The sequence below is a fragment of the Oncorhynchus tshawytscha genome, linkage group LG06 (assembly GCF_018296145.1).
Source record: "Oncorhynchus tshawytscha isolate Ot180627B linkage group LG06, Otsh_v2.0, whole genome shotgun sequence".
Taxonomy (NCBI): domain Eukaryota; kingdom Metazoa; phylum Chordata; class Actinopteri; order Salmoniformes; family Salmonidae; genus Oncorhynchus; species Oncorhynchus tshawytscha.
The window spans coordinates 79677989-79704964 of NC_056434.1; the positions used below are offsets into that span (position 1 = coordinate 79677989).

A 26976-nucleotide genomic window follows, 5' to 3' on the forward strand; every position below is an offset into this window, starting at 1 on the left:
ATTCCAGCTGGGTTAGGGAGGAATGGATTGTGGGTTTTTAAGTAAGTAAAGAGGGTCGTTAACCTATGGTTGAACCAACTCAACTTAGCTCTGGGATGTTTAGATAAGGCAGCGAGTGTCTCCCTAGGTTTTCCATTATCTGGAACTGTCTGCTGAATATTGATAGACGAAAGTGAGATTTCAGAAGTTAATCTTGATATGGTTTGTGTCTGGAGTGAGTGAGCTAGGGGGTTGGAATAAACCTTTGAACCTGTTTTGCCTTGGTCGATAGGAGGAAGAATATTTTATGACCTATGACGTCAAATTTTGTATATAAACTGTTGTTCGTGGTTCCATGGCAGCAAGCTCCGAGAATAAATACTATTATTTAATTTTGATACGACTGGTCTCTATCTATTTTATGGAAATAGGAATCTTACAAATTCTTAGAAAAAATAGACTGAGTGAATTTAATTAACACATATACGAATTATGAAATTCCGATGACAGAGAGAGAGAGAGAACAGCTCACACTGCAGAAATTGAGGAGAGAGAGGAGAGAGAGAAGGAGAGAGGAGAGAAGGAGAGAGGAGAGAAGGAGAGAAGGAGAGAGAGAGAAGGAGAGAAGGAGAGAGAGAGAGAGAACCCCGGCTCACTGCAGAGATGGAGTTATTGGTTCTAGTCCAAGGTCTCCACAGAAAAAGACCAGTTTCATTCAGTTTGTACCTGCTGTGCTATTTTTCTGGTGTTGGTCACTGTGCTGTATGTAATGTCCTGCTCAGAGTCAGCAGACTGCAAATAAATAAATAGCAAAGAGGAACAGGACATGTCTATTTACCACCTAAACCACAGTTTGTTTCAGATGCATGTTTAGTGAACTGACAATTTCCTGTTATCTGTCTTTTTAACATTGTTTTTCAACATATTGAGCACTGTAAGAGCTTGGGTTCAGTTAGAATATGGGACCTTTTATGTCAACTCATTGATAATCAACTGAACAGGTAACGCTGGAGTCAAATGGTAGATGATCCCAGATCAAGAACAGATTTGCAGATGTTTGAAAATAATAAAATGAAAGAAGTGTATCCTACCACTGAGTTGTTAGTAATCTGGTCCTTGGCCTTATTGTCCTCTGGAATAAGGAGAGGGAGATTCTTCTGAGTTTGTTATAGTAAAATAATACCTCTGAATGGATTTCTTAAAGACAATTCCTCCAAGTATTTTCTGTCATTCAAGATGAATCACAGGCAAGAAATATACTGTTGGTCACAATATCAATACATTTAGTATTTTCTAAACTATTCTCCTTTTTTATATTCACATAAAATGACTACTTACTATGCCTTCTCCACATCTTCCATGTTACTAGGATACCAGCTGTCACCACCACCAACATGCCCAGAGAGATGAGTAGGACTTTCACATCTATGGACCTGATGGATGAAGGTAGCCCTCTCGTGGTGTGGGGGCTGTGCTTTGGCAAAGTGAGTGGGGTTATATCCTTCCTGTTTGGCCCTGTCCGGGGGTATCATCCGATGGGGCCACAGTGTCTCCTGACCCCTCCTGTCTCCCCCTCCAGTATTTATGCTGCAGTAGTTTATGTGTCGGGGGGCTAGGGTCAGTTTGTTATATCTGGAGTACTTCTCCTGTCTTATCCGGTGTCCTGTGTGAAGTTAAGTATGCTCTCTCTAATTCTCTCTTTCTTTCTCTCTCGGAGGACCTGAGCCCTAGGACCATGCCTCAGGACTACCAGGCATGATGACTCCTTGCTGTCCCCAGTCCACCTGGCCGTGCTGCTGCTCCAGTTTCAACTGTTCTGCCTGTGATTATTATTATTTGACAATGCTGGTCATTTATGAACATTTGAACATCTTGGCCATGTTCTGTTATAATCTCCACCCGGCACAGCCAGAAGAGGACTGGCCACCCATCAGCCTGGTTCCGCTCTAGGTTTCTTCCTAGCTTTTGGCCTTTCTAGGGAGTTTTTCCTAGTCACCGTGCTTCTACACCTGCATTGCTTGCTGTTTGGGGTTTTAGGCTGGGTTTCTGTACAGCTCTTTGAGATATCAGCTGATGTACGAAGGGCTATATAAATAAATTTGATTTGATGGATTATATATAAAAGATTCTATTAAAAATACAATTAAAATAGATCCTTATTAATTGATCGTTTTCTGTATGCACTTGTTATGTGCACAGTTGTGATAAAAGGAACAATTGTTTATCTGACCATGAAAATTAGGAGATTGTATGATTATCATTGAGATTATTACTGTACAAATAACATTTTTTTAATGTGTGCAACTTGTTCTTGCAAATGACTGAGTATAAAACAATAATGCTGCTACTTCTCACAAGGCAACCACAGAGATGTTCTACCCAGGAGGAAGTGATAACAGTCTCTACATGCATTTAGGGAGGGTGTTTGGTTAGCATTAACTGTTGTAGTGTATGATGGAATTGTAATGTTCCTCTGAGTTCATATTATCTAACAACATGTGGGATAAAACATCTGAAGGAGTGATAATAACCTCTGGTGGACTTCCTCCATGTTCCCCTCAGCTCCTTGACTTGTGTTGTCAGTCTGAACAGGCTCAGCAGTTGGAGAGGCAGAGGGTTGTTGAGGGGTTGGATCTTGGGTTGCTGTGAGGTAAAACAACAATATCATCAATGAAGTTAATACTGCAGTGGTTCCTATCTGCCACTGAGGGGGGAATGTACACACAAACAGAAGCAGGAAGAGAGTTACATACAGTGAAGTCTATTAACATTAGGAAGTAGAGTCATTCTGGCTGGTGCCTTGGTCCTTGACACACATTTGTGCTCAGGTACCATTTAACATAAGAGGCAGATTCTAACTCTCACATGGCTCTTCATCTCTCCCTCCTCCTCCTACTCCTCATCTTCGACAGACTCTCAGCAGGTAAGGGTCACATTTCTATGAATTAAGGGCGAAGTCACCTGGGTCAGTTCACTTTAAACACTGTATAATCAATCTCAATCATGAACAAGCTGTTTCAAGTGTTGGATTAATGTGATTTTTAAATGTTTCCTGTATAAAGATTCTATTACATTTTAACTCCAATTTAAATGTGTTTTGTGTTGATTTGTCCACAGTGAGGCATGTGTCTGTGCAGACTGGAGGCTCCATCACCTTCCCATGTCACTATGATCTGAATCACATCAACCATGTGAAATACTGGTGTAAAGGATTAGGTTGGGATGTATGTTTGTATGTAGTACGTACTGACCATCCTAAGAGCAGTGGTAAGACCTCAATATCTGATGACATCAACAAGAGAATCTTCACTGTGACCATGACTGACCTGACGTCATGGGACTCTAATACTTACAGATGTGTTGTGGAGATCAATAGAGGACCAGATATCATGATACAATGGTTCTACCTATCTGTCACTCCAGGTAAGATCCCTTCACTGCTTGTATCTAGTAAAGTAGAATGAATCATTCCTAGACAGAGCTGTAATGTAAATGTAGTTAAAACAAGATTATATTTTGTGTCATGATAGAGTAACAGAACTAAGCTTGTGAGGATAGTTACATTCTTCAAGAATCAATGACTATATATAATTATTATGAATTTAAAAGACCAACAATGGATGTACCAATCACAGAATGCAGCTTGAAGGAATTTGTAAGGAGGCTGTTGTAAAAGCACTTTTTTCTTCTCTGAATTCTTGTATTTTACCTGTGTTCAGGTACTCCAGAACTCTATGTGGAACAACAGGAAGTGACTGGAGTAGAAGGAAGGAGTATCACTGTCTGTTGTTACTATAGTAATTCTGGAGACATGAAGTGGTGCAGGATGGGTGGTAATTGTGTGAGTGGGTTTTCTGGGACTTTAAATGGAACATCAGTGACATTAACGCGGACTAGTGATGCCAACAACAGAAAAGTCTTAACAGTGACTATGAGTGGACTGAAGATGGAGAACACTGACTGGTATTGGTGTAGAGTTGGAGAACTAGAAATGCCTGTTCACATCACTGTCAGTCAACAAACTGCAACACAGAGAACCTCTAAGATGACCTCAAGTTAGTAGATCAATCACATACTTTATGATCAATATGATTCACTTTGTTTTATCCACTGGTATCATCTGGAACTAATTGTAATATGAACTATGAATGTGATGTTGCTATACAACCTGACTATCTGGTTTACCATTAACTTCATTGATGATATTGTTGTTTTACCTCACAGCAACCCAAGATCCAACCCCTCAACAACCCTCTGCCTCTCCAACTGCTGAGCCTGTTCAGACTGACAACACAAGTCAAGGAGCTGAGGGGAACATGGAGGAAGTCCACCAGAGGTTATTATCACTCCTTCAGATGTATTATCCCACATGTGATAAAACCCCTAGATAATATGAACTCATAGAAACATTACAATTCCATCATACACAGTTAATGCTAACCAAACACCCTCCCTAAATGCATATAAAGACTGTTATCACTTCCTCCTGGGTAGAACATCTCTGTGGTTGCCTTGTGAGAAGTAGCAGCATTATTGTGTTATACTAACTCATGTGCAAGGACAAGTTGCACACAGAAAAAAAACATTATTTGTATAGTAATAATCTCAATAATAATCATATTATCTCTTCATTTGCATGGTCAACTTCCACACATGTGAACAGATAAATAATTGTTCCACTTATCATACAAGTTGTTACCTTTTCACAAATGATCAATTTATAATGATCTATTTTAATTGTATTATTAATTCAAGTTGTCATCAGGTCCGTGAAAGTCCTACTCATCTCTCTGGGCATGTTGGTGGTGGTGACAGCTGGTATCCTAGTAACATGGAAGATGTGGAGAAGGCATAGTAAGTAGTCATTTTATGTGAATATAAAAAAGGAGAATAGTTTAGAAAATACTAAATGTATTGATATTGTGACCAACAGTATATTTCTTGCCTGTGATTCATCTTGAATGACAGAAAATACTTGGAGGAATTGTCTTTAAGAAATCCATTCAGAGGTATTATTTTACTATAACAAACTCAGAAGAATCTCCCTCTCCTTATTCCAGAGGACAATAAGGCCAAGGACCAGATTACTAACAACTCAGTGGTAGGATACACTTCTTTCATTTTATTATTTTCAACCATTTGCAAATCTGTTCTTGATTTGGGATCATCTACCATTTGACTCCAGCGTTACCTGTTCAGTTGATCATCAATGAGTTGACATAAAAGGTCCCATATTCTAACTGAACCCAAGCTCTTACAGTGCTCACGATGTTGAAAATGTTGTGAATACTGTCAGTTCACTAAATATACACCTGACTGCATCATATCATTGGAAACAAACTGTGGTTAAGGTGGTAAATAGACATGTCCTGTTTCTCTTGGCTATTTATTTCTTTGCAGTCTGCTGACCCTGAGCAGGACATTACATACAGCACAGTGACCCACACCAGAGAAACAGCACCGCAGGTACAAACTGAATAAACCTAGTTTTGGTCTGTGGTGATCTTGGACTAGTACCAATCACCCCATCTTCGCAGTGAGCTGGGGTTCTCTCTCTCTCTCTCTCCCTCTCTCTCTCTCTCTCTCTTTTTCTCTCTCTTTCTCTCTCTCTCTCCTCCTCTCTCTCTCTCTCTCTCTCTCTTTCTCTCTCTTTTCTCTCTTTTTCTCTCTCTCTTTCACCTCCATCTCTGAAGTGTGAGCTGGGGTACTCTCTCTCTCTCCTTCTGTTTCTCTCTCTCTCTCTCTCTCTCTCTCTCTCTCTCTCTCTCTCTCTCTCTCTCTCTTTCTCCTCCATCTCTGAAGTGTGAGCTGGGGTTCTCTCTCTCTCTCTCTCTCTCAATTCAATTCAAAGGGCTTTATTGAAATGGAAAACATGTTAGCAATGCCAAAGTAAATGAAATAGATAATAAACAAAAGTGAAATAAACAATATAAATTACAGTAAACGTTACATTAACAGAAGTTCCAAAAGAATAAAGACATTTCAAATGTCATGTGGTGGCTATATACAGTGTTGAAAATAAATAAACATAAATATGGGTTGTATTTACAATGGTGTTTGTTCTTCACAGTTTGACCTTTTCTTGTGGCAACAGGTCACAAATGTTGTCGCTGTGATGGCACACTGGTATTTCACCCAGTAGATATGGCAGCTTATCAAACAAAACAAATCAAATATATCCTTTGTGGATCTGTGTAACCTGAGGGAATTATGTGTCTCTAATATTGTCATACATTTGGCAGGAGGTTAGGAAATGCAGCTCAGTTTCCATCTCATTTTGTGGGCAGTGTGCACATAGCCCGTCTTGTCTTGAGAGCCAGGTCTGCCTTTAGCGGCCTTTCTCAATAGCAAGGCTTTGCTCACTGAGTCTGTACATAGTCAAATATTTCTTTAGGTGATGGCTTTGTTATGGAAGGTTTGGGAATCGCTTCCTTTTAGGTAGTTGTAGAATTTATCGTCTCTTTTCTGGATTTTGATAATTAGCGGTATCGGCCTAATTCTGCTCAGCATGCATTATTTGGTGTTTTACGTTGTACACAGAAGATATTCTTGCAATATTCTGCATGCAGTCTCAATTCGATGTCTGTCCCATTGTGTGAATTTTTGGTTGGTGAGCAGACCCCAGAATTTACAACCACGAAAGGCTCTATAACTGATTCAAGTACTTTTATCTAGATCCTAATTGGTATGTCTAATTTTATGTTCCTTTTGATGGCATAGAAGGCCCTTCTTGCCTTGTCTCTAAGATCGTTAACAGCTTTCTGGAAGTTACTGTGGTGCTGATGTTTAGGCCAAGGTATGTATAGTTTGGGTGCTCTAGGGCAACGGTGTCAAGATGGAATTTGTATTTGTTGTCCTGTCAACTGGACTTTTTGGAACTCCATTATTTGTCGTCTTACTGAGATTTATTATCAGGGCCCACGTCTGACAGAATCTGTGCAGAAAATCTAGGTGCTGCTGTAGGCCCTCTGTGGTTGAGGACAGAAGCACCAGATAATCAGCAAACAGTAGACATTTGACTTCAGATTCAAGTAGAGTGAGTCCGGGTGCTGCAGACTGTCCTCGTGCCCTCGCCAATTCGTTGATATATATGTTGAAGAGGTTGGGGCTTAAGCTGCATCCCTGTCTCACCCCCCGGCCCTGTGGAAGAAATGTGTGTTTTTTTGTACATGGATTTTACGTCATTTTTTTCACACAACACCACTTTCCTTCAATATGTACAGCAGGCCCTCATGCCAAATTGATTCAAAAGCTTTTTTGAAACTAACAAGAATTTGAAGAAGAATTTGCCTTTGTTTTGGTTTGTTTGTTTGTCGATTAGGGTGTACAGGGTAAATACGTTGTCTGTCATACCGTAATTTGGTAAAAAGCCAATTTGACATTTGCTGGGTACATTCTTGTTCTGTAGTGTATTTTGTCCAGGAAATTGTTGAAAAGGGATTGAATTTGTCTTGCCTAATTGTTTTATGGTAGATTTCCACAATACTTTCCTTCCATCTATAGCATTTCTTAATATTATTCAGGTCCTTTGGCTTTGATGCCTCATGATTGAGCTCAGCCCTGTTCAAGTAGAGTGTGATTTTGCTGTGATCTGATAGGGGTCTCAGCACTACTGCCAAGAGATGAGCTATAGGTGTAAATACCGTAGGAGTCCCCTCGAAACCTACCTTTGACTATGTACATACCCATTGTCCGGCAGAGCTGCAAGAGATGTGACCCATTTTTGTTGGTTATGTTGTCGTAGTTGTGTCTAAGGGGACATATGGGGGAGGGAATGCTGTCACCTCCAGGTAGGTGTTTTCTCCACCTGCGTGCTGAGGGCTTCTTGTCTAGTTCTGGCATTTAGGTTGCCACAGACTAGTCCATGTCCCTGGGCCTGGAAATGGTTGATCTCCTCCTCTAGGGTGAGCGAAGTCAGCTGAGCATCTGAAGTTCCGGGTCTCTTCCAATGCATGTAGCCATGTGTTTATCTTCTGTGCTGTCCATTTCTCAGAGGCCAAACCCAGAGAGACGCCATGACGTGATGTACAGCACTGCGATGCCTGATCAGTTCAGGACAGAAGAGAATGTCAACATATGGCTACAAGCATCTCGACTCGTAGACAACATTATTGCTGTTACTTATAAAACGTCACTGCCTTGGCAAATGTGCATCTGTTTTAGAAAACAATTGTATTTCCACTATCACTTTCTGTCTTGGAACAAGCAATAGGTAAATGTACACTATAACAGTATAACAACACGTTTTTGTTACTTGGGTCTCTCTCTAGCAACAGGATCCATTTCCTGAAGCTGATGATGATGTCACATACAGCACTGTCAGCCTCCAGCACAAGACCCAACTAAAAGGACAGACCAAGGTAAAGCTGTTCTACTGATTCTCCACAGCTAGTATTATGTTATCAGAAACAACAGTAGGTGATTGTTTCCTCAGTGTTAATATAGTCATGGTTACGTCACCATTATAGCTGTAGGCCTCATATATCACCTTTATGTTACATATCACAATTATAACTGTCTACACTTTTAATTTCACAGAGAAGTGTGTTTTATAGTGTATCTCCATCATGACAGAACTGTCCCTGTTCACCTCTCTACCTGTTCCTCCTCTGTAGTCAGCAGAACCAGATGATAATGTGGTCTACAGCTCACTAGCTCTACAGGTGACCACACAGGTCAGTGTTGGTGTCTCCTCTGTCTGTTGTACCAGATGATGCTGATCTCTAAACAAAGATACAGCACAACACCACATTACTATGTGTACTAAACATCACTCTTTAACCACACAAATCTTTCTTAGTCTTTTTATTTTGCTGCATGTAAAATGTTATAATCACATTGTGACCAGCTAAACTATTGTTATCAGTGTGTATCCATAACATTACAGTGTGGACTGCACCTAGGTTTAGGGTGACGTTGCCCCTAGATGATGATCTTGGGTCAGATTTTTTTTTAATCTAGTGGAAACGTCACAATGGAGATTGTGACTGAATGTTTCACTTCCTCTCCAGCAGAGGGCAGCAGCAGCACAGTAGTGACTGACAGAGAAGACCTTCCTTTTACTGGAAGGACAGAACACTCCCCTCTCCTGTGTCACAACATCTATCTGCCTCCAATATGATTCTGTCATACCTCTTAACCCACCCCAGAAAGACACCTCTATTCTTTAGTGTAATAAACTACTGAAGGCAGTCTGCTGTGTTTGTTCTGATTATCATCACATTTCTGTTATTAGTTATGTTCCACCACCTTCCCCTTGTCTCTTATTTCTTACATCATGATCTTATTGATCTAGTTTAATGTCCTATGCCTGTAACTAATCATGATCAAACGTGTATTAAGATCTTAGTATAGACAGCTACTATGTATAATAACTACTGTACTGCAATAATAAAATGTACTATATATATTAAACAATGGACATTGATTTTTTTATGCAATTGTTACATCTATTTATAGCAACTATTTGTAGGAATTACACAAACATTTTCTTTTTGCAGATCATGTTATATTTATTGGGAATCATTTTAATTATTAATTTTTAGGTATGGGGGTAATTGTCTGCATTATTTTCAATCCCCCATATATTATTTTGTAAATATATACAGTACTGTATATATATATATATATATTTACAAATGGACAACAACACTTAGGCTTCTATATCCTGCTTTTACATACTATATACATTTTACTGACACAGTATATTTGACATTAGTAGTATTTTTTTTTTTTTTTTTTAGTCCTCCAGCTCCCCTCTACCCCTCCCGTCTACCCCTCCCGTCTACCCCTCCCCTCAACCTCTCCCCTCTACCCCTCCCATCTATCTCAGTGTTGATTTATGTTTGCCATATATTTTCCAACTGTGCTGTTTCATAAAAGTTATCAACCTATATACAAAATCAGAACTGTTTGTGGTCGCCATTGAAAACTCACATGTCCTGGTCTCTGTCTGCCCAAAATAAATGATGAACCCAAGTGGAGAGTTGAAGGACACATGTAAAGGAGTTCCCGGGGTTCAAACCAACTCTGTTAAAGTATGAGGGAGGGGGGTTATTAACAGTGGGTCATTTATCATAGGTTACTGTTTAAGTTCCCTAAGTTGGTATCCATCAACATTTACTTTGATTAATTTATGGCACCTTTTATTATGTTATTTTGAATATTATTTGTAATTTTGAATGTGTTGTTTTTTTGATTGAAATGCATTGTTTCTGTAGGAGGGGCTAAAGCAATTTAAAGGCTGGGGTTGAGCTGGTCCCATAACCGGAGTCGTGGGCAGACCATGATAAGCAGATTCCATTAGCTTCCACAGCCACAGAGTCAGATTCCACAGCCACAGAGTCAGATTCCACAGCCACAGAGTCAGATTCCACAGCCACAGAGTCAGATTCCACAGCCACAGAGTCAGATTCCACAGCGACAGAGTCAGATTCCACAGCCACAGAGTCAGATTCCACAGCCACAGAGTCAGATTCCACAGCCACAGAGTCAGCATGTTATTTAAGGTTAGGGATAAGGTTAACAGTGTGGTTAGTTTAGGGTTAAAGATAGGTTTAAAATACACTTTTAAGAAGATTACTGGTAGAAATGGGTGGGCTTTATGACTTTGTTGCTATGGAAGCTAGTGACAACTATCAAATGCTGTAATTACGTGCTCGTCAGAACTTCCTATTTTCTAACTTGAAAATTCAAAAGGCACTCGCACATCTGAGTTGTCTTTTTTGCAGGTGCATGGTAACAGTTGAATAAATGTGAAAAATAAGAAAAATATAAGGGCAGTGTGCTGGTTTCTTATTTTGTCAAGTTGATTCAACTGTTACCATGCACCTACAAAAAATATAATTTTCATCAATCATTGGGTACAACGCAAGAAAAAGGTCAGAGAAATCTGAAATAGGGACATAATTCATGTTCACATTAACAACATTACATACATAGGTATTTCATCAATAAGACCTTTAGGAAATAATGTTTGCTCAGAGTATTATTTATATCACCTTCCCTGTCTGATATCTTAACTTTCTCTCTGACACAAAATATAAAGGTAGAAATGTCATGTTTTAGGTCATTCAAATGTACCGCGACTGGATAATCCCTGTCGTTTCTCCTGATTGAATTTATAAGCTCACAGATTCTCTGTTAGAAAGAACGAGAGGTTTTACCGACATAACAGAGCCCACATGGACATTTAATAATGTAAATAACGTGGGTGGTGGAGCACGTAATAATGTCATTTATTTGGAACTATTTTCCTGTGTGTGTGTGGCAGAAATATTCACACTTCAACATATTGTTGCACTGTGCGCAACCTCTGCATTTATAGCAACCATTCGGTAGAGGGCGGTAAAGAGCCTGGCTGATTTTCTTTTGTGGCTGGCAGTTGGCATGGGCCAATTTATCTCATAAATTGCGACCTCTCCAATATACAATAAGTGGTGGATTCTTAAATTCAGCTGGAAAAGCTGGGTCCGATGATAAAACATTTCTTGACAGCATCAACCATTTTTTGCAAGTTCAAAGTGTATGTGGTGGTGAACATTCCAGAAAGTTATTTAGCTCTAGTGGGTCTTTTTGTAGCAGTTCATCTCGTGTTTTCCCCAATGCCAATTAAAGAGCTCCATCCACACATTGTGGAGAGTAGGTTTCTAAGAAGAGGCTATCATGCATCTCCGCTGCTTTTTCTAGATAATCCTCTGTGGAGGCATTTACTGCACAGTCTGAAAAACTGGCTTCTTGGAAGTCCTCTTTGTAATGGCTCAGGTTGGAAACTGGCCCCCTGTAATATATTATTTCTGTCTGTTTCTGTTCTATACAGAGTGGTAAACAGGGTTCCATTTCATTTCTCAATCCACATATCGAGGTAATGAACACGCTTAGTGTCACATTCAATAGTGAATTTGAGATTGGGGTCAATATGAAAATTTGATTTGATTTGATTTGGTTAAACGTAACACACTCGGCAACTCAGGCAGCAACTTTTTCTCAGTTTCTGTTGTAATTCTGGAACTAGGAACTCCACAGAACTACGATAGCAAGTGAATGCAGCAGTGAACCGTAAATGCAGAAGCATGTTGCGTTTAGGGCCCAAGACATATGGGCATCGTCTAAAACTAACTTTTGTCAAATAAACCAATAGTAACTCCACACCAGCCGCTGCCTCCACTCCATTTTAAAGCAACTGCACTGCCTTTATCTGAAGATATAGAAATGCATTTAGTAATGTCTGCAAATATTTTTTGACAAATATATTCTATTACAGACACCTTAAAGGCCCAAAATGTGATTTTCCTGTGTTTTATATATACTGTATTTCCACACTATGAGGTTGGACAAATACTGTGAAATTGTGAAAATTATGTTAATGCCCTTTTAGTGTAAGAGCTGTTTGGAAAGAGCCTAAAATGTCAGCTTGTTTTGGTGGGATGGAGTTGTGGCAATCCATGGTGCAATCACCATGCTGTAAATTAGTTAACATAACTTGGAAGTTCCCGCCCTGAATGCTGATTGGCTGACAGCCATGGTATATCATACTGTATACCACGGGTATGACAAAACATGTATTTTTACTGCTCTAATTACATTGGTAACCAGTTTTAAATAGCAATAAGGCACCTGAAGAGTTTGTGGTATATGGCCAATATACTATAGCTAAGGGCTGTATCAAGGCACTGCGTTGCGTCGTGCGAAAGAACATCCCTTAGCCATGGAATATTGGCCGTATACCACACCCCCTTGTGACTTTTTACTTCTTTTTTTTGGAATATTTTATTTTTGCATTTTCCAATTAAGTAAGAACATTCAAAACAAAAGTGAAAAGATATTAGACAACGATAGGACAAAGTGACAGTAACAGACGAGCGTAACAAAATAAATATATATATAATTATTATATATATATATTATATATAATAACGAGACATTGGATCACCTGCCATAGGCTACATATTATAGATTACGTGTGAAACATTATGTGAGGATTATATAGAGATTCAATCAATGAAATGTGGGGGGAGATTCTCCATATCGTCAATAAAAGGTTGACAAATTCTGTAAAATGTCTTTAACTTATTCCTTAAGCAGTAAGTGGTTTTCTCCAAAGGGATACAGCTATTAACTTCCGATAGCCACATTGCAACTGGCAGGGTGGAATCTAATTTCCATTTCAAGGCAATACATTTATTGGCAATAGCTAGCAATATTTCTGTTAGCTTTATAGTATGGCTTTGCCTAAGATTGGTGTTAGTAAAGTTACCCAGTAGACAGACCTCCAGGTCTACTTTAAGACCAATAAGAAAGAGAGTTCCACAGCTATCTACCAAGAGCAGGTAATGAGGAATGAGCCTGGAGAAATGTAACCACTAAAAATCATAGACAGAGCTATGGATGCAAGGCGTGACCATCCAAGCTAACACAATTATATTAAGCATGTTTACAAATATTGGAGTAAAAAAACATTTAAAAACATTTTCAATCAAATTTCTTGAGAGTACTAATATTTCTGTCCTCACTAAACCAGAGAAATACATAAAGTCTCGCTCCAGTCACCTTTTCACCTCATTGATCACATCTCAATAGGTGGTCTAGGTATCCTCATGACATGGCACAGGTGTGGGATGGACCTTTCCTCTTTTGTTGTCCATCGTTCCTCTATTGTTCCCATAAGGGTGAGGCCGATGACATCACGGATTCCCATTAGACCAAAACGTCGAAACTAAAAACACTATTTTGCTCACAACCTATTTTTTTTACCCTTAAATATATTTGGGATTTTATTACTCAACAGGAAATGTTCATTAATAGCTGGAGTGTGTCTTTAAATACATGCATTAATTATCTTTGAGACATGAAGTTGAAATACTGTGGAATTCCATTCATTCCTGTTGAAGACCACTCCTTCTGAGGAGTACCAATATGGTAGACAGGTGCTTCAAAGCCTCTCATTGGCCAATACATAGCTTCAGCAATCTAGTGTTTGTACACACTGAGGGTAGAAAACATTAGGGACACTAACGTTGAGTTGCATTCCACAGAGATGCTGGCTCATGTTAACTCTAACGGTTTCTACAGTGTGTCAGGTTGGCTGGATAACCTTTGGGTGGTGGACCTTTCTTGATACACAAGGGAAACTTTGAGTGTGAAAATCCCAGCAGCGTTGCAGTTCTTGACACACTCAAACCGGTGCACCTGGCACCTACTACCATACCCTGTTCAAAAGCACTTAAAGCTTTTGTCTTGCCCATACAAATCCGTCTCAATTGTCTCAAGGATTAAAAACTCTTCTTTAACCTGTCTCCTCTTCTTCATCTACACTGATTGAAGTGGATTTAACAAGTGACATCAATAAAGGATTGTATCTTTCACCTGTATTCACCTGGTCAGTCTATGTCATGGAAAGAGCAGGTGTTCTTAATGTTTTGTCCATCAGTGTACATCATTGTCTATGATATGACATGTGTTGCTTCTCCCTTGGTGAATTTGTGACTGTACCTCTGTGTTCAGGTACACCAGAACTCTATGTGGACCAACAGGAAGTTTCTGGAGTAGAAGGAGGGAGTGTCACTGTCCATTGTCACTATAGTAACACTGTGGTTAAGAGGTGGTTGTGGTGCAAGATGGGTATCTACTATATCCCCTTGGTGGGGAGATATTCAGCGATTTTAGATGGAACATCAGTGACATCACAGCAAAACATTGATCATAACAACAGACACATTTTAACAGTGACTCTGAATGGATTTAATATGGGAGATACTGGCTGGTACTGGTGTTCCAGAGGAGACCTACAGATGCCTGTTCACATCACTGTCAATTAACTGACCACAACACAGAGTACCACACCTGCCTCCACCACCACCCCTAACCCCTATTGCAACATCATCATCTCCACTGTTAATCAACTGACCACAACACAGACTGACACCATCATTAGTAAGTAATGAGACCAGTTATAACCAAAAATAGTGGAATGAGTCTTTCAAATTCACAGAATCCAACTGAAGTCATTTTGTTAATTTAAAGCATTACCATCTCACGCTGAAATTGTGTCACTTCAACACTAATAAATTACATACGGAAACTGTTGCACCTTGACAGACAAACAGACCACTCAAGACATCTCTCTGACCTCACCCACATCTGTAGATCCTGCTGTCTCCTCTTCCACCTCTCAGGCCCCAGTCAACAACACACACCATGTAGCCCAGGGGTAAGTGTACACTACCACCTCTAACCGGTACTCAACAAGCAAAAAGGTCATTTATTTAAATGTCAATTATTGGATTAATGAATTGTGTTGTTTTAAAATCACATACAAAAGAGATATGTCCCCTGAATGCCTCATTCTTAAATTATATATGTCTGATTGACATTTGCAGAGTATCATGTCCTCAAAGCAGTGTTGTTCTTCTACAGATGGGAGAGAACACTCTTCTACCTTCAGAAAACTGTTAATGCAGTGCTCTTCATCCTGTGTAACGTCATTGCTGTGGTGAAGTTCAGAGTAACCCGACTCTGAGGTGAAACAGGATGAGTAGAAACTAGATTTATTTAGCATTTGCACATTTTTCATTGCGGGATATGTCTTTACTTTCTTCACATTCTCCACATTTTATTGAATATTTAATTTACTTGCTAATAAACATGTTTTACTGTTATCAAGATCATCTGTTACCAAATTCTGTGAAATTCCGTGAATGAAAATCTGAAATTCTGATGTATCGAAGTTATTTGCTCTGTTGGAGACAACAAGTGTTTAACAAGATGTCATAGCATGACTTAGTTTACCAGAAACCTGCAGCCTTGTGGGGCGGCAGGGTAGCCTAGTGGTTAGAGCGTTGGACTAGCAACCAGAAGGTTGCAAGTTCCAAACCTGAGCTGACAAGGTACAAAACTGTCGTTCTGCCCCTGAACAGGCAGTTAACCCAGTGTTCCTAGGCCGTCATTGAAAATAAGAATTTGTTCTTAACTGACTTGCTTAGTTAAATAAAGGTAAACAAAAAAAAAAACACAGCAGCTTCCTGAGATAACTAACAGTTTAGGTTGGAGGACATCTGTGGTTTTGAGCTGTGTCTATGACCAGGGTTGATCTCTAATTGGAAGGATGTCATCACTCCATCTCTGTAGCTCATGTGCTCTTAATTCTAGACATTTCTTTGTTTAATCACTAGTGACCTATTTTCCAGCAGAGGTTAACAGGATAATAGTGACTCTTGATCCCTAAGAGCCCTGGAAGGTGAAATACATTGTAGTGACTATGAGTTTTGGGTTAAACTAGTCTACATAATGCAATAGTTGCTATCTTCCACTGAGGGGGGCAGGTAGACAAACATGTTTAGCTTTCTTCAGGATAAAACACACACATGTATGTTTTACAATCTTTGTGGGGACCAAAAAAATGTATGCCAATTCAAAATCCTGTTTCCCCTAACCCTAATTAGGATTCTAACCTTAATTTCTAACCCTAATTGTAATAGATATTACTGCACTGTCGGAGCTAGAAGCACAAGCATTTCACTACACCTGCAATAACATCTGCTCAACATGTGTATGTGAACAATACATTTGATTTGATTTGTTTTTGAATTTTGACTTGTCTAAATGGTTCTTGTTTTACCCACAAGGATAGTAAAACCAAACCACACACACAAGGTTACATTTAAATGTTTTTGGTTCATTTATGAATCCTGAGTTCTTGAGTTGTTTCAAAGTTGATATTTGGTTGTCTGGTTTTCTGTAACAAATCCTCCACTTGTTTAATCAGCCTTGGAGAACTATTCTGTCTTTACCTTCTCCAGCTTCAATGGAATATATAAAGGCTTTACTAATAAAACATTTTAAAGACATTTTATTGTTCTCAAGATAATTTGTCACTAGATGTTGTGCTCAGTGAGTTTGAGTGTGAAATTGATTTATCATAAATAGTTTGCTGTGTTGGATCCAACAATAGAATGTACAGTGGATTCAGAAACTATTCACACCCCTTCCCTTCTCCACATTTTGTTATGTCACAGCCTTATTCTAAAATGGATGAAATACAAACAAACCTAATCAATCTACACACACTACCCCATTACGACAAAACAAAAACAGGTTTACCTTATTTCCATACACTACCGGTCAAAGGTTTTACAACACCTACTCATTCAAGAGTTGTTCTTTATTTGTACTATTTTCTACATTGTAGAATAATAGTGAAGACATCAGAACTATGAAATAACACACATGGAATCATTTATTAACCAAAAAAGTGTTAAACAAATCAAACTATATTTTATACTTTAGATTCTTCAATGTAGCCACCCTTTAACTTGAGGACAGCTTTGCAGACTCTTGGCTTTATGTATTATACATGTCATTTAGATGTTTATACTATACAAACATATTTTATTTATGTATTTCTCAAAATCCATATATAGTAGACAAACCAGTTTAAAAACGTTATGTTTACCAAACGGTTAAGTGATTGGAGCACCGTTGGATTACCTCATGGTCAAATGTATTTAAACAAGTGAGAAGAGAATCATATGAAAAGTATTGTGAGCATTGCATTGTGAGGGGCAATTACTTTATATGAAAGGTGTTTATAGATTAAATACTGATTAGGTTTGGTGGAAAAAGTTACTGAGTGATTTTGTGTGTCCTTTTTGAGGATCTGTTTTGTACTAAACGTTGTGAAATGTTTCCACAAGTGTGAAAATAGTACCAAAGCAATTAAAAAAACTGTAATAAACATTTTCAAAGACATTTTATTATTCTCAAGATAATTTGTCATAACATAATGTGAGCACTGTGGTCTGTAGGTTTGAGAGTTCAATTCTGATGTATCTGAAGTAGTTTGCTGTGCTGGAGCCAATAACAGAACGTACAGCTCAGCATTTAACGTGACATCAGGGAATGAGTTTAGCTGAAACTTGCAGCATTCTGGTAATGCAGCTTCATGAGCTAACTTTACCATCTTCACTTGGAGGACATCTGTAGTTATGAGCTGTACATGACCAGGGTTCATTTCCTGTATAGAGGGAGAGAGAGAAAGAGTCTGTTCTTGTGGAACGTAAAACCACATCAGACTAGGTTGTGGTCCAGAGGACCCTGAACCATGAACCTGGTTTAAAGTGAGAGTCTATGGAGGTCTTGGTCTAGTACCCATCACTACATGTTTTAGCATATGCAGGACATTTATCATATAGTTTCATATATAGTGGTCCCAAAACCCTTAGAGAAAGCTGAAATATATTTTAGGTTTAGTTTTAGGTTAAATTAGTCCATATGATGCAATAGTTGCTGTCTGCCACTGAGGGGGGAATATACACACAAACAGAAGCAGGAAGAGAGTTACAGACAGTGTACTAACATTAGGAAGTAGAGTCATTCTGGCTGGTGCCTTGGTCCTTTACACACATTTGTGCTCAGGTACCATTTAATATTACATGCAGACTGAAACCCTCACATGGCTAACCATCTCTCCTTCCCCCTCCTCCTCTTCATCATCTTCTACAGAGTCTCAGCAGGTATGTGAAACATGTTTATATGAAGGGCTGAAGTCCAGTGGGTCAATTCACCGTAAACACTGTGTAATAAATCTCAATCATTAAAAAGCTGTCTATAGTTTACAAGCAATGGGATTTTGTTTTCTGCAGTGCAGATTGTATTGTATTCAAACCTAAATGTGTTTTGTGTTGATATGTCCACAGGGAGGCATGTGTCTGTGCAGACAGGAGGCTCCATCACCATCCCATGTAGCTATGATCAGTATTACATAAACCACGTGAAGTACTGGTGTAAAGGTTATGGTTGGACTCATTGCTCCTCTGTAGTACGCACTGACCATCCTAAGAGCACTGATAGGGCATCAATCTCTGATGACATCACCCAGAAAGTCTTCACTGTGATCATGACTGATCTGGAGCCAGACGACTCTAATACTTACAGGTGTGTTGTGGAGATCAATGGAGGAACAGATAGCATGATACAACTGCTCTACCTGTCTGTCACTCCAGGTAAGATCCCTGCAACTCTTACAATTCAGTAAAGTAGAATAGGTAGTTCTCAGTAAGGATCAGACTCTCCGAAAATACCAGCTTTCACAAACTACATGACTGGTGTTCTCGTTTCATTTCCTTGTAACAAGGAACCGTGTCTGGTATCTGGTATTACCTTTATTGTTCAAGTTGACCTGAGGAATGTAGGTACAGTGGGGCAAAAAAGTATTTAGTCAGCCACCAATTGTGCAAGTTCTCCCACTTAAAAAGATGAGAGAGGCCTGTAATTTTCATCATAGGTACACTTCAACTATGACAGACAAAATGAGAAAAAAAATCCAGAAAATCACATTGTAGGATTTTTTATGAATTTATTTGCAAATCATGTTGGAAAATAAGTATTAGGTCACCTACAAACAAGCAAGATTTTTGACTCTCACAGACCTCTTCTTTAAGAGGCTCCTCTGTCCTCCACTCGTTACCTGTATTAATGGCACCTGTTTGAACTTGTTATCGGTATAAAATACATGTGTCCACAACCTCAAACAGTCACACTCCAAACTCCACTATGGCCAAGACCAAAGAGCTGTCAAAGGACACCAGAAACATAATTGTAGACCTGCACCAGGCTGGGAAGACTGAATCTGCAATAGGTAAGCAGCTTGGTTTGAAGAAATCAACTGTGGGAGCTATTATTAGGAAATGGAAGACATACAAGACCACTGATAAACTCACTCGATCTGGGCTCCACGCAAGATCTCACCCCGTGGGGTCAAAATGATCACAAGAACGGTGAGCAAAAATCCCAGAACCACACGGGGGGACCTAGTGAATGACCTGCAGAGAGCTGGGACCAAAGTAACAAAGCCTACCATCAGTAACACACTACGCCGCCAGGGACTCAAATCCTGCAGTGCCAGACGTGTCCCCCTGCTTAAGCCAGTACATGTCCAGGCCCGTCTGAAGTTTGCTAGAGAGTATCTGGATGATCCAGAAGAAGATTGGGAGAATGTCATATGGTCAGATGAAACCAAAATATAACTTTTTGGTAAAAACTCAACTCGTCGTGTTTGGAGGACAAAGAATGCTGAGTTGCATCCAAAGAACACCATACCTACTGTGAAGCATGGGGGTGGAAACATCATGCTTTGGGGCTGTTTATATGCAAAGGGACCAGGACGACTGATCCGTGTAAAGGAAAGAATGAATGGGGCCATGTATCGTGAGATTTTGAGTGAAAACCTCCTTCCATCAGCAAGGGCATTGAAGAAGAAATGTGGCTGGGTCTTTCAGCATGACAATGATCCCAAACACACCGCCCGGGCAACGAAGGAGTGGCTTCGTAAGAAGCATTTCAAGGTCCTGGAGTGGCCTAGCCAGTCTCCAGATCTCAACCCCATAGTAAATCTTTGGAGGGATTTGAAAGTACGTGTTGCCCAGCAACAGCCCCAAAACATCAATGCTCTAGAGGAGATCTGCATGGAGGAATGGGCCAAAATACCAGCAACAGTGTGTGAAAACCTTGTGAAGACTTACAGAAAACGTTTGACCTCTGTCATTGCCAACAAAGGGTATATAACAAAGTATTGAGATAAACTTTTGTTATTGACCAAATACTTATTTTCTACCATAATTTGCAAATAAATTCATTAAATCCTACAATGTGATTTTCTGGATTTTTTTTCTCATTTTGTCTGTCATAGTTGAAGTGTACCTATGATGAAAATTACAGGCCTCTCTCATCTTTTTAAGTGGGAGAACTTGCACAATTAGTGGCTGACTAAATACTTTTTTGCCCCACTGTATATGTCTATTTTATGTTTTCTATATGTAGATGTTGGTGTAAACTTTGTTTCAAGTCTCCTGTCTGCATTGTGTCTTTCAACGTTGTCTACCACAAGCAGCACCATATCACCTAGTAACACTATGTGTAAAGGTCATACACCTACTAGAAATAAAGGTCTGCTGCTGAGGTCTTTCTATGGTGTCTGTACCTCTGTGTTCAGGTACTCCAGAACTCTATGTGGACCAACAGGAAGTGACTGGAGTAGAAGGAGGGAGTGTCACTGTCCGTTGCTACTATAGTAATTCTGGAGATATGAAGTGGTGCAGGATGGGTGGTGATTGTGTGAGTGGGTTTTCTGGGACTTTAAATGGAACATCAGTGACATTAAAGCGGACTAGTGATGCCAACAACAGAACAGTCTTAACAGTGACTATGAGTGGACTGAAGATGGAGAACACTGACTGGTATTGGTGTAGAGTTGGAGAACTAGAGATGCCTGTTCACATCACTGTCAGTCAACAAACTGCAACACAGAGAACCTCTAAGATGACCTCAAGTTAGTAGATCAATCACATACTTTATGATCAATATGATTCACTTTGTTTTATCCACTGGTATCATCTGGAACTAATTGTAATATGAACTATGTATGTGATGTTGCTATACAACCTGACTATCTGGTTTACCATTAACTTCATTGATGATATTGTTGTTTTACCTCACAGCAACCCAAGATCCAACCCCTCAACAACCCTCTGCCTCTCCAACTGCTGAGCCTGTTCAGACTGACAACACAAGTCAAGGAGCTGAGGGGAACATGGAGGAAGTCCACCAGAGGTTATTATCACTCCTTCAGATGTTTGATCCCACATGTTGTTAGATAATATGAACTCAGAGAAACATAACAATTCCATCATACACTACAACAGCTAACCAAACACCCTCCCTAAATGCATGTAGAGACTGTTATCACTTCCTCCTGGTTAGAACATCTCTGTGGTTGCCTTGTGAGAAGTAGCAGCATTATTGTGTTATACTCAGTCATTTGCAAGAACAAGTTGCACACAAAAAAAAAAACATTATTTGTATAGTAATAATCTCAATAATAATCATATCATCTCTTCATTTGCATGGTCAACTTCCACACATGTGAACAGATAAATAATTGTTCCACTTATCATACAAGTTGTTACCTTTTCACAAATGATCAATTTATAATGATCTATTTTAATTGTATTATTAATTCAAGTTGTCATCAGGTCCGTGAAAGTCCTACTCATCTCTCTGGGCATGTTGGTGGTGGTGACAGCTGGTATCCTAGTAACATGGAAGATGTGGAGAAGGCATAGTAAGTAGTCATTTTATGTGAATATAAAAAGGAGAATAGTTTAGAAAATACTAAATGTATTGGTATTGTGACCAACAGTATATTTCTTGCCTGTGATTCATCTTGAATGACAGAAAATACTTGGAGGAATTGTCTTTAAGAAATCCATTCAGAGGTATTATTTTACTATAACAAACTCAGAAGAATCTCCCTCTCCTTATTCCAGAGGACAATAAGGCCAAGGACCAGACAACTAACAACTCAGTGGTAGGATACACTTCTTTAATTTTATTATTTTCAACCATTTGCAAATCTGTTCTTGATTTGGGATCATCTACCATTTGACTCCAGCGTTACCTGTTTAGTTGATCATCAATGAGTTGACATAAAAGGTCCCATATTCTAACTGAACCCAAGCTCTTACAGTGCTCACGATGTTGAAAATGTTGTGAATACTGTCAGTTCACTAAATATACACCTGACTGCATCATATCATTGGAAACAAACTGTGGTTAAGGTGGTAAATAGACATGTCCTGTTTCTCTTGGCTATTTATTTCTTTCCAGTCTGCTGACCCTGAGCAGGACATTACATACAGCACAGTGACCCACACCAGAGAAACAGCACCGCAGGTACAAACTGAATAAACCTAGTTTTGGTCTGTGGTGATCTTGGACTAGTACCAATCACTCCATCTTCGCAGTGAGCTGGGGTTCTCTCTCTCTCTCTCCCTCTCTCTCTCTCTCTCTCTCTCTCCTCCTCTCTCTCTCTCTCTCTCTCTCTTTCTCTCTCTCTTTCTCTCTCCTTTTCTCTCTCTCTTTCACCTCCATCTCTGAAGTGTGAGCTGGGGTTCTCTCTCTCTCTCTCCCTCTCTCTCTCCCTCTCTCTCTCTCTCTCTCTCTCTCTTTCTCTCTCTCTCTTTTTCTCTCTCTTTCTCTCGCTCTCTCCTCCTCTCTCTCTCTCTCTTTCTCTCTCTCTTTCTCTCTCTTTTTCTCTCTCTCTTTCACCTCCATCTCTGAAGTGTGAGCTGGGGTACTCTCTCTCTCTCCTCCTGTTTCTCTCTCTCTCTCTTTCTCCTCCATCTCTGAAGTGTGAGCTGGGGTTCTCTCTCTCTCTCTCTCTCTCTCAATTCAATTCAAAGGGCTTTATTGAAATGGGAAACATGTTAGCAATGCCAAAGTAAATGAAATAGATAATAAACAAAAGTGAAATAAACAATATAAATTACAGTAAACGTTACATTAACAGAAGTTCCAAAAGAATAAAGACATTTCAAATGTCATGTGGTGGCTATATACAGTGTTGAAAATAAATAAACATAAATATGGGTTGTATTTACAATGGTGTTTGTTCTTCACAGTTTGACCTTTTCTTGTGGCAACAGGTCACAAATGTTGTCGCTGTGATGGCACACTGATATTTCACCCAGTAGATATGGCAGCTTATCAAACAAAACAAACAAAATATATCCTTTGTGGATCTGTGTAACCTGAGGGAATTGTGTGTCTCTAATATTGTCATACATTTGGCAGGAGGTTAGGAAGTGCAGCTCAGTTTCCATCTCATTTTGTGGGCAGTATGCACATAGCCCATCTTGTCTTGAGAGCCAGGTCTGCCTTTAGCAGCCTTTCTCAATAGCAAGGCTTTGCTCACTGAGTCTGTACATAGTCAAATATTTATTCAGGTGATGGCTCTGTTATGGAAGGTTTGGGAATCGCTTCCTTTTAGGTAGTTGTAGAATTTATCGTCTCTTTTCTGGATTTTGATAATTAGCGGTATCGGCCTAATTCTGCTCAGCATGCATTATTTGGTGTTTTACGTTGTACACAGAAGATATTCTTGCAATATTCTGCATGCAGTCTCAATTCGATGTCTGTCCCATTGTGTGAATTTTTGGTTGGTGAGCAGACCCCAGAATTTACAACCACGAAAGGCTCTATAACTGATTCAAGTACTTTTATCTAGATCCTAATTGGTATGTCTAATTTTATGTTCCTTTTGATGGCATAGAAGGCCCTTCTTGCCTTGTCTCTAAGATCGTTAACAGCTTTCTGGAAGTTACTGTGGTGCTGATGTTTAGGCCAAGGTATGTATAGTTTGGGTGCTCTAGGGCAACGGTGTCAAGATGGAATTTGTATTTGTTGTCCTGTCAACTGGACTTTTTTTGGAACTCCATTATTTGTCGTCTTACTGAGATTTATTATCAGGGCCCACGTCTGACAGAATCTGTGCAGAAAATCTAGGTGCTGCTGTAGGCCCTCTGTGGTTGAGGACAGAAGCACCAGATAATCAGCAAACAGTAGACATTTGACTTCAGATTCAAGTAGAGTGAGTCCGGGTGCTGCAGACTGTCCTCGTGCCCTCGCCAATTCGTTGATATATATGTTGAAGAGGTTGGGGCTTAAGCTGCATCCCTGTCTCACCCCCCGGCCCTGTGGAAGAAATGTGTGTTTTTTTGTACATGGATTTTACGTCATTTTTTTCACGCAACACCACTTTCCTTCAATTTGTACAGCAGGCCAAATTGATTCAAAAGCTTTTTTGAAACTAACAAGAATTTGAAGAAGAATTTGCCTTTGTTTTGGTTTGTTTGGTTGTCGATTAGGGTGTACAGGGTAAATACGTTGTCTGTCATACCGTAATTTGGTAAAAAGCCAATTTGACATTTGCTCGGTACATTCTTGTTCTGTAGTGTATTTTTGTCCAGGATATTGTTGAAAAGGGATTGAATTTGTCTTGCCTAATTGTTTTATGGTAGATTTCCACAATACTTTCCTTCCATCTATAGCATTTCTTAATATTATTCAGGTCCTTTGGCTTTGATGCCTCATGATTGAGCTCAGCCCTGTTCAAGTAGAGTGTTATTTTGCTGTGATCTGATAGGGGTCTCAGCACTACTGCCAAGAGATGAGCTATAGGTGTAAATACCGTAGGAGTCCCCTCGAAACCTACCTTTGACTATGTACATACCCATTGTCCGACAGAGCTGCAAGAGATGTGACCCATTTTTGTTGGTTATGTTGTCGTAGTTGTGTCTAAGGGGACATATGGGGGAGGGAATGCTGTCACCTCCAGGTAGGTGTTTTCTCCACCTGCGTGCTGAGGGCTTCTTGTCTAGTTCTGGCATTTAGGTTGCCACAGACTAGTCCATGTCCCTGGGCCTGGAAATGGTTGATCTCCTCCTCTAGGGTGAGCAAAGTCAGCTGAGCATCTGAAGTTCCGGGTCTCTTCCAATGCATGTAGCCATGTGTTTATCTTCTGTGCTGTCCATTTCTCAGAGGCCAAACCCAGAGAGACGCCATGACGTGATGTACAGCACTGCGATGCCTGATCAGTTCAGGACAGAAGAGAATGTCAACATATGGCTACAAGCATCTCGACTCGTAGACAACATTATTGCTGTTACTCATAAAACGTCACTGCCTTGGCAAATGTGCATCTGTTTTAGAAAACAATTGTATTTCCACTATCACTTTCTGTCTTGGAACAAGCAATAGGTAAATGTACACTATAACAGTATAACAACACGTTTTTGTTACTTGGGTATCTCTCTAGCAACAGGATCCATTTCCTGAAGCTGATGATGATGTCACATACAGCACTGTCATCCTCCAGCACAAGACCCAACTAAAAGGACAGACCAAGGTAAAGCTGTTCTACTGATTCTCCACAGCTAGTATTATGTTATCAGAAACAACAGTAGGTGATTGTTTCCTCAGTGTTAATATAGTCATGGTTACGTCACCATTATAGCTGTAGGCCTAATATATCACCTTTATGTTACATATCACAATTATAACTGTCTACACTTTTAATTTCACAGAGAAGTGTGTTTTATAGTGTATCTCCATCATGACAGAACTGTCCCTGTTCACCTCTCTACCTGTTCCTCCTCTGTAGTCAGCAGAACCAGATGATAATGTGGTCTACAGCTCACTAGCTCTACAGGTGACCACACAGGTCAGTGTTGGTGTCTCCTCTGTCTGTTGTACCAGATGATGCTGATCTCTCAACAAAGATACAGACAACACCACATTACTATGTGTACTAAAAATCACTCTTTAACCACACAAATCTTTCTTAGCCTTTTTATTTTGCTGCACTTAAACCTGTATCACCACTTTCTGAGAAGCGGACCTTGTCATTACCATTGTCTGTAAGATTACAGTGGTTTGATTGTGACTGAATGTTTCACTTCCTCTCCAGCAGAGGGCAGCAGCACAGCAGTGACTGACAGAGAAGACATTTGTCTCGTCATTTTACTGGAAGGACAGAACACTCCCTTCTCCTGTGTCACAACATCTGTCTGCCTCCAATATTCTTCTGTCATACCTCTTAACCCACCCCAGGTAGACCCCTCTATTCTTTAGTGTAATAAACTGCTGAAGAAAGTCTGCTGTGTTTGTTTTCATCATCACCACATACACTATCTGTTATATTAGTTATGTTCCATCCACCTTTTCACCTTGTCTCTTGTTGTTTACATGTTCATCTTATTTCTCTCATATATATATAGTCAAATGTCCAATGCCAGTAACCAATCATGATCAAGAGTGTAACTTTAACGTACAAGCTGTGTAACAAAATAAATATGCACCATAAATATGATGATGAGGCTGAATACAAAATGTACAGTTCCATGTAAAAGTATTCATCCCCCTTGGTATTTTTCCTATTTTGTTGCATTACAACCTGTAATTTAAATGGATTATTTGGGGATTTAATTTAATGGACATACACAAAATAGTCCAAATTGGTGAAGTGAAATTTAAAAAATTACTTGTTTCAAAAAAAAAAAAAAAAACAGAAGTGGTGCCTGCATATGTATTCACCCCCTTGCTATGAAGCCCTAAATAAATAAGATCTGATGCAACCAATTACCTTCAGAAGTCACATGATTAGTT

The 26976-nt window shown here is 39.5% G+C and overlaps 2 protein-coding genes and 1 long non-coding RNA gene across 8 annotated transcripts; 2 read left to right on the forward strand and 1 right to left on the reverse strand.

The window, feature by feature from the left end:
* Window positions 1-707: 707 nt before the first annotated feature.
* Window positions 708-1523, reverse strand: LOC121846727. Its single transcript, XR_006083670.1, has 3 exons — window positions 1318-1523; window positions 1071-1111; window positions 708-771 (listed from the first exon to the last, which is right to left on the reverse strand). It is a non-coding gene; the product is annotated as an uncharacterized LOC121846727 (long non-coding RNA).
* Window positions 1524-2028: 505 nt separating this feature from the next.
* Window positions 2029-9382, forward strand: LOC112235219 (polymeric immunoglobulin receptor-like). Of its 2 annotated transcripts, none has more exons than XM_024403638.2 (10): window positions 2029-2902; window positions 3097-3402; window positions 3699-4034; window positions 4204-4315; window positions 4745-4833; window positions 5040-5080; window positions 5380-5445; window positions 8250-8339; window positions 8595-8654; window positions 8994-9382. In XM_024403638.2, exons 1-10 carry the CDS (start codon window positions 2845-2847, stop codon window positions 9012-9014), a joined length of 1179 nt encoding a protein of 392 aa, XP_024259406.2. In that variant the 5' UTR covers window positions 2029-2844; the 3' UTR covers window positions 9015-9382. The 2 variants fall into 2 exon arrangements, with proteins under 2 accessions (XP_024259406.2, XP_024259405.2); XM_024403637.2 differs by having other exon boundaries at window positions 2030-2902; window positions 8991-9382.
* An 8972-nt stretch (window positions 9383-18354) lies between these two features.
* LOC112235221 (polymeric immunoglobulin receptor-like) lies at window positions 18355-26393 on the forward strand. 5 transcript variants are annotated; one of them, XM_042323650.1, is made up of 10 exons: window positions 18355-18488; window positions 18672-18977; window positions 20966-21301; window positions 21471-21582; window positions 22005-22093; window positions 22299-22339; window positions 22639-22704; window positions 25628-25717; window positions 25973-26032; window positions 26282-26393. In XM_042323650.1, the coding sequence occupies exons 1-10, from the start codon at window positions 18428-18430 to the stop codon at window positions 26300-26302; spliced, it is 1182 nt and encodes a 393-aa protein (XP_042179584.1). In that variant the 5' UTR covers window positions 18355-18427; the 3' UTR covers window positions 26303-26393. The 5 variants fall into 5 exon arrangements, with proteins under 5 accessions (XP_042179584.1, XP_042179583.1, XP_042179585.1 ...); XM_042323649.1 differs by having other exon boundaries at window positions 26279-26374; XM_042323651.1 differs by lacking the exon at window positions 22639-22704 and having other exon boundaries at window positions 25634-25717; window positions 26279-26353.
* Window positions 26394-26976: the final 583 nt, after the last annotated feature.

What these genes read in the sequence shown, in the direction of transcription:
- LOC112235221 (XM_042323649.1), top strand. Translation starts at nt 18,428, where the DNA reads ATGGCTAACCATCTCTCCTTCCCCCTCCTCCTCTTCATCATCTTCTAC. An exon ending in CTACCTGTCTGTCACTCCAG is followed by an intron (nt 18,978 to 20,965) that starts GTAAGATCCCTG and finishes CTCTGTGTTCAG; the next exon opens with GTACTCCAGAACTCTATGTG. An exon ending in AACTAAAAGGACAGACCAAG is followed by an intron (nt 25,718 to 25,972) that starts GTAAAGCTGTTC and finishes CCTCCTCTGTAG; the next exon opens with TCAGCAGAACCAGATGATAA.
- LOC112235219 (XM_024403637.2), top strand. Translation starts at nt 2,845, where the DNA reads ATGGCTCTTCATCTCTCCCTCCTCCTCCTACTCCTCATCTTCGACAGA. An exon ending in AGATTACTAACAACTCAGTG is followed by an intron (nt 5,081 to 5,379) that starts GTAGGATACACT and finishes ATTTCTTTGCAG; the next exon opens with TCTGCTGACCCTGAGCAGGA. An exon ending in CTCTACAGGTGACCACACAG is followed by an intron (nt 8,655 to 8,990) that starts GTCAGTGTTGGT and finishes CTTCCTCTCCAG; the next exon opens with CAGAGGGCAGCAGCAGCACA.